Source organism: Bubalus kerabau, chromosome 5 (assembly GCF_029407905.1).
Source record: "Bubalus kerabau isolate K-KA32 ecotype Philippines breed swamp buffalo chromosome 5, PCC_UOA_SB_1v2, whole genome shotgun sequence".
Classification (NCBI taxonomy): Eukaryota; Metazoa; Chordata; class Mammalia; order Artiodactyla; family Bovidae; genus Bubalus; species Bubalus kerabau.
In genome coordinates this window covers 20,052,767-20,065,670 of record NC_073628.1, presented here as the reverse complement: position 1 = coordinate 20,065,670, position 12,904 = coordinate 20,052,767, and the positions used below count along the sequence as shown (strand labels likewise).

The window sequence follows — 12,904 nt, the reverse complement described above, 5'->3', positions numbered from 1 at the left end:
GACAAGATCAAAATGTGGTATGATGAGGCGGGGACATTCCACAAAGGATGACTCCATCTTCAGGAACTGGGATGTCAGATGACACTTCCCCATATTCCTGTGTTCGTTCGCACTTTATTAGGAAATCTTTTATCTGAAATGGTACAGAGCTAGTGACATCAGATGAAGTTGCATTCATTCCCGTGCTTGTCTCTGGTTGGCTAATTCGTCCCGCTTTCACACATGAACCAGACAGGAAAGAATGGAGCCAAACCCACATCGTTATGAATGAATTTCTTTGCTTTTAATCTCACACAGTTTAAAATACAATATGAAATCAAGCTACAGTATATAAAAAATTCTCCAGCAAAATGATGTGCCAGCATCAGCTACTAAAATAAACAAACAAAAAATTCCCCATAAGAAATTTTTTTTTTGCATTAAAAAAAAAAACACATAGACACTTACATCGCTACATCTCTAAGCTACCTCAGTTCTGATTTTTTAAAAAGCACCTGCTTTTCCTTTTTTTTTTTACCTTGCTTTTAAATTTTCAGCTTTTAAAAAATATAAATTATATGAAAATACAAGTTGGAAAATAGTCAAACACAATATAACATCTTTTTCATCCCTATACTTCTCAGCTTAAAAAAAAAGTATTCTAAAAAAAAGTTCAATAACTGAGGCAGTATTCCTGATAGAGATAAATTTCCTTTTAATATATATATTTTATATATGTATATGTATACATATATTTATGGTTCCTCGAAACTTCTTTGGAATGTAGATTAAGAGTTCAACCCATTTATATAGACCCCAACAGAGAAAGCAGCATGCACAGCATGACTAGGATACAGAAGGTATCATTTTCACCATGAAGATTAGGCAGGTTAATGCTCTAAAACCCAGAGTGTTCAGCCCCAAAGTGAGGAAAAGCATATCTGATCTCTGAATGTTACCTCTAATCTCCATAGCCACAAAACCAGGGCTCTGTGTAGGGAAGTCCCTCCCCTGAAAGCGAAAGGGAACCAAAGTGACTCTGAACCCTACACAGCCCAAACCAACATGGGTTAACAGATGCATCTCCAGGAAAACAGAGTTTCACCCAACTCAACCAGACTTGCCCATCCTTCCTCTGAAGTTAACATGTGTTTTTATTTTTTTAAAGCAGAAATCCAACAATTCTGCTCCATTTCCAGTGTATAAACCACCCACCACTCTTCCTGGGATGGTCTCTGGACAGAAGGAGGAAAAAAAAAAAAAGCATCTGGCCAGATTGACAAAGCTGTTTGAACTAACACGCCATCTACAAATACTGAAAACGGTGGACTGGGAGAGAGAGCAGGGTGGGGGAGGGGGATGCATCTTAGCAAACAAGCGGCAGAAGAGCATGAGGAGGCACTTGTTTACGTGAATTATGGCAGGAGTCAGACATACACAGGGAGGGGGGGGTCTCAGCATTGATATAAAAGGAAAGGGCTGTTGAGCTGAGAAAGTGATATGCCTGGTGGCAAAGAAGCAAGGACCGAAGTCTGGCCTTGGTTCTACTCTCACCCATCACTGAAATGTGGAAAGACATCATGAGAAAGCCCCAGCATTCTCTCAGCTGCAGTTCTGCATGTCTGCAAACACACACAGAGACACACACACGCACGCGCGCACACATCTTTGCCAGTGCCCAACAAAGATCACATAATCTAAGAGAAAACAATGTAGTCCAAACAGTTCCGCCTAACACTCCCTGAGCAGCTCCTAAAATATGTCGAGAGCTTCATTAAGGCACCTGCGTCCGGAAGAAGATCACAATACACAGCTGGGCGAAATGCTGCCTCTGCTTTCCAAGCGGATGCTCCGATTTCTCGGTATGAGGAAGCGCGTGAATCACAGAGTTAAGTTCCTGATAATCCGGGGTCTGCAAGAAGACCTGGGAGAAAACAATCCACTTTCTTGAAGCTATGCTAGAAGGTAGTTAGTAGACTTCCAGTTTCTCAGCTGGAGCCCAACAAGGGCCAACCCCGAGAAGCCCGTCCTGAGGGTTTCTTCCCCTCCCTCACTGAAAGCCATCCCTGTCACCCTCCTTTTCAATTTGGCACCTGTCGAGCTGAGGAAGAGGGGATTCTAGTTGTATTAGGCACTTTTCCTTAGTAGTCAGATGTTGGTCCCCTCTCCCCAAACTCCATTTTCAGATGACCCTTGACAATGGCCTCGGTTGATAATGTTTGTAGTTCAACTCTGGGAGAAGTAAAAGTAGATTTGAATCTCATGGACCACCTTATTGCTACACCCAAGCTCCTTTCCTTATAGTTCCTATGCCTTCAAGCTTCCTTCCTTTGCAATTACCAACCTTCCCTTACCCTGCGCCAGGACAGCAGATCCAAGCACAGGACCCTTATAGCATCTGCTCTGTGCACCTTTGCCTGCCCACCTAGTCTCACCTGACACCCGACACAGCTGCCTTAAACCCTTCAAAGGAAAGCCTTGCATTCTTCCCAAAGACAGCCGAGCCACATTTTATTCCTAGGCTCCCTCAGTTTCCATGGCTTATAAAACCCAGGACATCTAAATGGCTTTATCAGACACTTTCCAACTCATGACATGTCTGCGGCTACTCTTTCACTCACACATCAGAAAGCTGTACATTTCCTTCTACTGAACAACAGAGTGGGGAAAAGTGATAAATGTGGGATGCTGGGAAAATCAGACACAAAGGACAAAGTACAGAGTGTTAGTTGGGAAGGACATGCATTCAGGACTTATTTCCTAAGACTTGAGGGGTAATGCCCGTGCATACAGATTTTATTCCAAGTCATGTATGTTACAAGTCTAAAAAACCAGTAGAGAACCAGGTCAATCTTCTCCCTTCACTCCCTCTTTCCTAAGACTTCTACAGTGCTCCTACATTTACTATTGTCCAAAGCAGGGCTGCAAAATACATTCAGTTCAAAGACTTAATGCTTCTTAGCTCAATGTTAAGTCCAAACTCTGAGAATACACTCATGACAAATAAGTAGAGGGGGTGATCATAATCTTTAAAACTTAAAAGGAGAAACTCACATGCACAGTTCCCTTGTACCCAAATTAGCATCATTTTTTTCCTTCGCACATCAGTCACATGAACTTGGGATCCCCAAATCTCAGTGATGGCGCTTTGTCTTTCCAGTGGGGTCTATATAAACAGTTTCCTTTCACTGCGTCAGAATCCTCAGTCGGCAAATAAAAACAAAATTGCATGATACCGCAATACTGAGACCACCTTAGAGCTTAAGACGATTTTTAAGGAAAAAAAAAAATACTGGCACAAAATTTAATAGAATAAATTTTAACACAAAAACAGTTTCAGCCCCTCCCCACTGAAGTCCATCTTTGTTTCAAAAGTAGAACAAAAAGGTCAATAGTCCGTGATTTTTTTAGTGCACCCCCAAACAAAAGGCTTTATCCTACCTCCCTCTTTTTTGCCCTCCCAGACCTAAAGACAAAAGGAAATTAATTGCCTTTCATTAGTTTCAAGACTCCTGGTGCATCAATTTCTTTTGCTAATAGGTCCATAACTCAAGACATTTTTTTTTTGTGGATGACTTTTTTTTTTTTTTTAATGACTGGACGTGTTAGTCTCTTCCTCCCTTAAGCCAGATTCTTCAAGCTTCTAAGAAGGCCCTTGTCTCCTGAAAATCCGCTCCAGAATTTCTTGTCCCACCCACCCCACCAGTCCTGGCTCTCCTTCAACGGCGCACAATGGATTATAGCTGCAGCTCACTTAGCTCCCACCCCTGAATGTAAAAAAAATTGAGTTCTGGAAAATTAAAAATAGAATAACAATTAAAAAATTAAGAGTCCAACCGACATGGTTGTTCTCTGAAATGTCTCAGCAGGGTTTCCCCGGCCCCTCGGTGTCCATCACTCGTCAGCGTCGGGCTTGACATCCAGCATGGCGTGGAGCTCCTCGGGCGTGTACCCCAGCAGGCTTTGCAGGTCACACACAAAACGGTACACGTAGCGTTTACCCGCTGTCTTGTGGATGATGTTTTTGTCATAATAGTAGCGAAGGCCACGGCTCAGTTTCTCATAATTCATCTTAGGCTTGTTTTTCCTTTTTCCCCATCTCCTGGCCACCTGAAATTTAATGTTTAAAAAAGAAGAGGGTAAACGCTTGCAGAATAAGCCCAAGATACATGTTAATATGCCTGCACTCATTGGTGATGACCCATGATGTTCAAATGATGGCTAGAGATTCATCGACAAAGTTACTTTTCTGAATTCCAAGTTTTGAAGGCTAGACCAGGTTGGCAGTGAAGCTGACTCTTTAAACTGATGAAAATGCAGTGACCCTGAACTTCTATGGAATGGGAGTTAAAGCATTTGATATTTAAAAAAGAGTCTTTTTTTTTATAGGAGACACTATAGAGTCTCCTCTTACCCTGTATTATTAATAGAACGTCTTTGCTTTGAAAGCATGAAATCTGATGTGAGGGATGAAGGACTGAGTTACAGTCACACCTGTCTTTCATCAACAGGAAGCATCTTTTTTTTTTTTTCGAGGCACAGGGCTTCTCACTTCAGCCGGAACAGAAGGCCTCTCTCTTATTTATTGCTCTGCATCCTCCGAATTTGGGCGTGTCACAGAGCAACCACTCACTATTTGTTTTTTTGTTTTTGTTTTCTTATTGATGTGTAATTGATTTACAATGTTGTGTTAGTTTCAGGTGTATATAGCAAAGTGATTCACTTCTACATACATATATTTTCAGATCTTTCCCCCTTATAGATTATCACAGAATATCGACTAGAGTTCCCTGTGCTATACAGTAGGTCCTTGCTGCTCTTTGTGACCCCATGGACTATACACATCCATGGCATTCTCCAGGCCAGAATACTGGAGTGGGTATCTTTTCCCTTCTCCAGGGGATCTTCCCAACCCAGGGATTGAACCAACGTCTCCCGCACTACAGGCAGATTCTTTACCAGCTGAGCCACAAGGGAAGCCCAAGAATACTGGAGTAGGTAGCCTATCCCTTTTCCAGCAGATCTTCCCGATCCAGGGATTGAACTGGGGTCTCCTGCATTGCAGGTGGATTCTTTACCAACTGAGCTATCAGGGAAGCCCATGGGCAACGTGCATATGTTCATCTCAGACTCAGTGTACTCCTCCTCCCCTCACTGTTTGTTGATGAAAAAACAAAATGATGAGCAAATCTCACCAAACTTTGAAGGCCTCTCAAATTGCCAGACACCTTCCATATTCACAGAGCCACAAGGCCAAGAGGGGAACAAAGTCAGAGACGGCAACTCATGTTTTTGTTGTTTAGTTGCTACATCATTTCCAACTCTTTTTGCAACCCCATGGACTGAAGCCCACCAGGTTCTTGTCCATAGCATTTTCTAGGCAAGAATATAGGAGTGGGTTGCCATTTCCTTCTCCAGGGGATCTTCCCAACCAAGGGACTGAACCTGAGTATCCTGCACTGGCAGGTGGGTTCTTTACCACTGAGCCACCAGGGAAGCCCAACTTGTGTTTACAAAAGGCCTGATATGTGACAGGCACTGTAGGCACATCCTATCCATTAAGCTGAAAACGAAAGGGCAACGTAGGTCTTTTCTCTGTTTTCCAAATGATGCAACTCAGGCTCAGAGGAGGTCCCCCAAGTAGCAGGTGGAAGAGCTGGGATTCAGACCGTAGAAAACACCATCAAGCCCCATACAACCCATCCCCAGAGCTCTCTCTCACCCTCCCTGGACACAACACTCTCAAGTCACTCCCTCCTTACCTCATCTGGGTCAGAAAGCTTGAATTCCCAGCCATCTCCTGTCCAGCTGATGAAAGACTGACAGGACTTATCCGTGAGTAATTCCAGAAGAAACTGCCACAGCTGGATCGGTCCGCTGCCTGGAGACACAAGCCACGGTGAATCACTACACCAGATGCGCCACACGCTCAGCAGCGAATCCCATTACAGGGCACTCCCGACCCCTACCCTCCCAGCCCATCAGCCAGGGGAAAACAAGGAATACCCAGAGCACAAGAGTTGCAGGAGCTGGTGGAACAGATGGAAACGGTGAAGAATTCTCACCAAAACTGCCTTTAGGATGGAGTATCAATTGCCTTATTTAGATCGATTTAAAAGTCAGTCCATCTTTTATGGCTAAGCAAACTCTAGACCTCCTTTGAGATATTCTAAGGCAACATGGTCAGTTTCATTATTTCTGCCTTATGAAGTATTCAAGGTATAAACCGAGGAGTGTCTTTGTCAGCTCCAAGCAGAAGTCAAAAGCCCACAAGCAAAGTCTACAGTAAGGACCCTTTGGTCCCTGGTTTTCGAGGGAGAATCATCATTACCTTAGGGTGATCTAACAAGGGAAGAGAAGTTAGATGTTCTCTTGGTCATAATATTCCTCTCTACCACAATCCAGTCCCCCAAGATGCCTACAGGCAAGCATCCAAACTAAGAAAGGGAGGAAATGAACTTGCCAGCTATGAAATTCTCAAAGGTCAGGTTAGCACTGTCTCAGAAATTCACCATGGTTAAGCAGACTCTAATTTACACACACACACGCACATACGCACAATTCTCGTCTTAGTCATCAACACTGCCAACATCTTAGTTCTGGAAGGCCTGACATACTCTGATTGTTAGTTTATCTTATACTAAAAGAGTTTGTGCTACACAGATTTCCTTCTAGGATAGTTTTCTATTCAGAAATGCAATGATGCCAGAGATTCCTATCTGATTTATGGGTGTAGCTAGAGAGACAGATATGGGCTCAATAGTCCACACTGCCTGTTACACATCTACACTGTGTAGACGCGTAGGCCTTGTTAACACCATCTCAGAAGCAACCTGGACACACTGCAGCTGGAGAGACCCAGTCCGTGTAGACAAAGAAAGCCTGGCATGCTCTGACTCACATAAGAAAACTTGAGTTTGTTAGGCTCTAATCCTTAACCTGAGTTCCAAATGTGTCTGATCCTAAGTAAACTGAGATGCAGTAGGAAACAAGCTTGCCTTGCCTCTCTAATAAAGAAATGCCCTTCATGATCTAGGAGGGCAATCTCTTGTCATGTCTTGGACACACCTACAAGACAATTTCAAGTTCACCATTTTGCTTGTTCCTAAAACCCACTCCCACATCTCCTTATAGGCATGGCAGACTGGGCTGAGTCTATCGGTGCAGAGTAAGGTGCTCGGGAAAAATGACGTGACATTGGTCTAGGCACAGTTAGAAAACAGTGGGCCAATCCCTGGACCTTGACTCCAGGCTCCAGGGTAATCTTGATGGACGCCTATGAGCAAACAGCGGTTGGTGCACGTTATCACTGGTGGGACACCCCAAGGAAGCCTTGGCTATAGTACTAGCATCCCAATGGTCCCTCCTCAGCCCAGCCCAAGCTCGGCAAGGAAAATGAAATACCTCTACCTCACCCTTCTGTGAATGAACCCCGAGTACTTTAAAACCATCTTGCAAGAAATACCTTACACATATTCTAGAATTAAATAATTCAGCCAATGCCTGCAAAGTATATTAATATTTGAAGAAACTGTCCCAGGAATGACACTGATAAAGCCTTACCCCGTTCTCTGTTTCTACCCCAATGGAAAAAAAAAAACAAAAACATTTTCTAGACAGCTCAGACACATTTGCAGTTTCCTTGGCAGCCAAGTAGTCACCAGCTACCACCCTCTGCCAGAAGGAATGTCCTGTCGTGACTTCCTATGAGGAATCCATTGAGAAGCCATCCGGATGGGCAGGAGGAAGAAAACAAATTTCTATTAAGAAATGCTATAGAATTAGTTATAATAGCCCTTGTGACATAATAGGTATCCTGAAGAAGTGTAGAATAGATACCCCCTGAACCACTGAAATGAGACATGAAAGGAAAAACCAACTATCCCAAAATTATGAAAATAAGCCAGGGAATTCATGGTCCTCTCCTGGGTCAAGACCACAGACCATAGACATGGTGGAGAGAGGTCTGCTTTCAGACACCTGGTAAAGGAAAACAGGAACAGGAACTAGGATTTATTGTGCACCTACTATGTACCATAGTAATATGTCATGTTTTAGAGCATCTTATTGGGTTCACCAAAATGTTCATTCGGGTTTTTCTGTAACATCACAGGGAAAAATCCGAATGATCTTTTTGACCACCCAGTATTTATCCCTCACAATAACTCCCTGAGTAGATACTATTGTTACCACATTTGGCTCTCCCACTGTACAGCAGAGAAAACTGACCCACTGTGTGTCTTGTCCAAGGTTGTGCAGGTCAGAAGTGGTACGGCTAGAACCCAGGCAGCCTGCCTGACCCCCTAAATCTCCATCTCAAGCCATGGACTTGCCCCCAGGCAAGTCCAACCCAGAGCTGGACTTGATGGCTGCCCCCTGGCTGCAATGGTCCTGGGGGTAAAAGGACCTTGCATGTGAAAAACAGCTCTTCCTCATGGCTCACAGCAAGCAGTCCAGGACACCGGATGGCCAGTGGTTCCCCAGTCAGTCTGACCACTGGGGACCTTGGCGTCCTCTACACAGCTGACACTTCCAGCTCCATCTGCACCTTCACGGTCACCATTAGGCCATGTAATTTCATTACTTCTCACCCCCACTAGTTGTCTTCAAATCTCTCTCATACTGTATGTGTGTGTGTGTGTGTGTGTGTGTGTGCTCAGTCATGGCCAACTCTTTGTGACCCTATGAAGCCTGCTAGGCTCCCCTGTCCATGGGCTTTTTCAGGCAAGAATACTGGAGTGGGTTGCCATTTCCTTCTCCAGGGGATCTTTCTGGCCCAGGGATCAAACCTGAGTCTTCTGCATCTCCTGCATTGGCAGGCAGATTTTTCACTGCTGAACCACGGGGTATGCCCCTCTTTCATTCCACTTGTCTTAAAATCCCTTTAGGGATAAGGGGTCTAATTATACCAGGTTGAGGAAAGAGGAAGAATTACGGGGATTCATTTCCCTGGGAAGTTGTGGTCAATGGCAGGGAGAAGCAAGCACATCCAGATTCCCGGGGAGAGGGGTCCAAGAGCCACCTCGGGCCCCCACCCTTCAGATGTGCAGCCATAGAGTGGGGACGGGGCTTGGATTAGCATCACAGGGACCAGCTCACGAGGGAGGGACGTCAGACACAACTATTCCCACTCACTGCTCCTGCTGCCACTTCAGAGCCGCACCCCATTGTCTGCATACATCTGATCCCTGGGGTCTGTGGATGTGGCCGGAGACGGGGTGAGTCCTTGCACGTGGGTGTTTTTTTCCCCTCCGTGTGAGTTGTTCTTTGTTCATAAGGAACACAAAACTGAAATTCGGGAGCCCAAGTCCTAGGTGTGGCGCCTCTTTTTTTTCCTATTTACTGAAGGGAAGAGGGAGGGTAAATAGGAAAACCAGATGCTGAGAGAAAGGACAGGGCGCAGGATAGGGAGGCAGGGAGGAACGTGTCTGCAGGGCTGCACAAGAACGAAGTCATAGCAGCAGCGATGTCAGCGCGAGTTTCCTTCCCTTATTCTTGAGGAGAGATCCCGCCAGCCTAACCCCGCCAACGGCACGCACGGCGCTCCCACCCGGGGCATTCTGGAAGCCTCTGCTAGCCTTCCAGAGAGCCCGCAATGTGACCCTGAATAAAAGGGATCCATGATGCTTCCCAGAAATTCCTCTCTTGTACATTTCTGCTGACACCCCAACCCTCTTTTAGGTTGTGCAGGCATCAGAGACAGGACAAACATGGGCTTCTTTTCCCAGCCAGACAGTCCGGAATGTGGGCGTCGGGGTGGCTGGTCCCCAGGCTGGACCAGTGGAAAGTCCCACGCTGGAGCCTGTTTCCATGACAATGTATCCATCCTCTCCTTGAGTCTGGGAGGGAAGATCAGGACCTCTCAGGGTGGCCCACTCCCAGAGGTGGCTTTGGGGTCACTGGCAACTCTGACCTGCTGGTATCACCCAAGTCCAGACCCAAGGGAAGTTCTCAAGCCCCAGACTTGCCCACATGCTGGCTGAGGCTGGCCTGCTCCATCTGAGTTCTCGCAGGGGCTGTTTCTGCGTCGCTCGGGGTCAGTCTGCCCAAATCTGCAGGGCCAGGGCTCCGTCCCTGCCTCCCTCCCTCCAACGCATCTTCATGTGGAAAAGCCTTCTCCTCGCCTCCATTCCACTCACACCTCCTCTCGGCCCTGGGCCCAGCCCCCTCCACCCACCCAACAGGACTCTGGTCCCAGTGACCTTTGTCCCAGGAGCGGAGAATGGTACTAATAATAGTGCCAGTCATGGGCAGGGGAGCTCACACACCGAGTGTGACTCACAATGCTGTCCCTGTCCAGGGGCCCAGGGCAGTCAACGGCGGCCTTCACCAGGCCGCCCCGGGGTGTCACACGTCAGGAATCCAGTGGCATCACTGGGAAAGTATGCTTCTCAAGTCGAAGCTCTGAGCCACAACAACAGAGGGTCCCTGTTTGAAGGAAATCTCTCTCGCAGGCGGGGCGGGGAGGTGGGGGGGACTCCCCCCCTCCACGGCTGCAGTGGGGAATTTCCTCTGACTGCTTTGTTCTTCTCGGCTTCTGGGGAAGAGGAAAATTCTCAGTACAACACTGACAGCCCCAATCTGAAAATGGTGACATGGCCTCTGGACAGATAACATCAGGTGGGTACATACAGGGACCCCAGGACAGCAAAGCAAGTCGCAGGAGGATGCCTCCCTCCAGGGGGACCCCTAAGGCATGTCAAATCCAAGGCTATAATCTCTCTCTCTCTTTTTTTTTTAAGGCAAACTTCAAGTGAATTTCTACTCATTGAGTTGATTACACCCCTTCTCTTTGTCTAGGGACTAGAAGGTCCCCATCTATCTAGATGAGGGGTAGTTATTTAAAAGCCCTGCTTTTTTTTTCCCTCTGTTATTCTGAGGCTAAGATGTGAGCTACTTAGGTAAAAGGAAAGGCACCGGCTGGGACGGGAGGTTAGCAAGGTGTTCCCGATGCTCTGGATCATAATCCTTCTCCATGTAGCCACGTGTGGGTATCTTTTCTTCCCATTTTCTAGGCGTGGGGGTTGCCAGCCATGGCAATGATCTCATTGCTCGTGAACCGCAGTCAGAGGGGGACTTCAGCTTTTCCAGTTCAGCTGCACGTTCTCGCTCTGTCACCTGTGCCCAGGGCGAGGCTAACACACAAGAGTCAGGCCCCGGGGCAGCCGGTGTCTCGTCTCAGGCAGCCTCCCGTCATGCTTTGCTCTGAGCAGGGCCAGCCCTGACAAGTGGCTCTCCCTGCGTCTGTCTCATCACTAGAACACATGCTCCAGGGGCAGGGCCCGTGTGTTTCTACTGCTGTAACCCAAAGCCTGGGATGGTGCCTCACCAACAAACACCAGCTATCAAAAAACCTGCTTGCTCTTAAATGATCCAGCTGTCAGCTCTCTGGGAGCCTGGGTTGCATCTGATTGACCCTTACAGGCATAGTCAGTGCCTGGCCTGGGACCCGGTCTTGGACAGGTGAGTTCTGTAAACACTTACTGAACTGTCTTACTCAAACAATCCTCCTGTGCGGAAAGGTATCAGGGTTTTGAAAAGGTGACCCAAACTGCTTCTCTCTATTAAACTATATTTGGGGCCAAACAATATGGGGGACTCCCAGGCTACATTTCATCAACATGCACCCCAAAATAAAAACGACCACACCTCAGGTCCTTTGGGGATTCATCTGCTACTTTGAGAATCTAATCTCTGTAGCTCGACTCTCAAAGTCAAATCAAACACCTCAGTGTGGGCAGGACACCGCATTTATTTTAACCTATGAAACTCTCATGGTTGGTCACCCTTGCAGCAGGGTTTACTTGGCTCCGACAGCACACATCTGACAGGTGGTCCTAAAACAGAGGAACGGGACCAAGCGGCCCCGCCCTCTCAGCCAGGTGTCTCTACCCACAGCCAAACGATGGTGGCAAAAACAGAACACTCGAATCCAGAAATGACCCATCTGTTCACAAGTCTATCTTTCTTAAAAACTACTGCAGGATGGCATCACTGACTCAGTGGACATGAGGTTGAGCAAACTCCGGGAGATGGTAAAGGACAGGGCACCTGGCATGCTGTAGACCATGAGGTCGCAGAGAGCTGGACACGACTGAACGACAGCAACTGCAGGAGTGCCCACCTCTGGGGGTCGGTGGGCGACCCCAGAATCTAAAGGTCACCCGCTTCTTGTCAACCCCATTCTAAATTATCATTCATAATGATCCCAAAGTCCCTCTTTTTCCTTTCAGTTCTCATGACCTGACGTTTAATGAGAAACTGAACAGAAAGCATCCTGACAGTGTCTTGACCTCTGGGCCAAACTCAACATGAAGCTGCACTGTCTGCCTAAGGATGAAGGAGTCAGTACCAGGGCACCAGGAAGATTTTCAAAAGACGGAAGAGCAGAGACTGTATGGTACTTTGGCTTGTTTTTATACCTGTAAGAGCCCTTCCCCATTTCGTCTGAGTTACATCCCTCCTTTTCTCCCAACTCAACCCAATCTCACCTCTTCTCCACCACAATCCACACACAATCCATTCTGTAACTGGCTGAGATGCTTTGGTTCAACAAATCACTCTAAACCATTATGTTCTATACACTTGTTCTCTATCAATGGCTAGTAACTCAAGGGCAGCAATCCAGGATCTAAGTTCCTATAACTCAACGCATAACCACAAACAACATTCTAACAGGTGCTTGAAAAACATCCCTCGTGAATATCATGAAAGACAACAGGTTCATGCCCTTGCATTTACGGATGCTGCAATAGCCAATATCTAGCAATGGAAACAAGAAAACAAAACCAGTCTTTAATGTCAAGTCCACATCTCTGAAACAGTAGACCAAAAGAAAGGAGGAAGCATTTCAAAAAATTTAAACAAACAAATGTGTCGGACATTGGGCATACTGACTGAGATGACAGCAGATAGTATCCTAGAA

The 12,904-nt window shown here is 46.5% G+C and overlaps 1 protein-coding gene across 7 annotated transcripts in view; it reads right to left on the bottom strand.

The window, feature by feature from the left end:
- Positions 1–260: 260 nt before the first annotated feature.
- ETS1 (ETS proto-oncogene 1, transcription factor) overlaps positions 261–12,904 on the bottom strand; it is a 138,549-nt gene continuing 125,905 nt past the window's right edge. For all 7 annotated transcript variants that reach the window (XM_055581203.1, XM_055581197.1, XM_055581204.1 and 4 more), the window contains 2 exons: positions 5,742–5,860; positions 261–4,089 (listed from right to left, as the gene is read on the bottom strand). In XM_055581203.1, the coding sequence (XP_055437178.1) occupies positions 3,874–4,089; positions 5,742–5,860 (335 nt within the window). In that variant the 3' untranslated portion in view covers positions 261–3,873. The remainder of the gene's footprint in view (positions 4,090–5,741; positions 5,861–12,904) is intronic.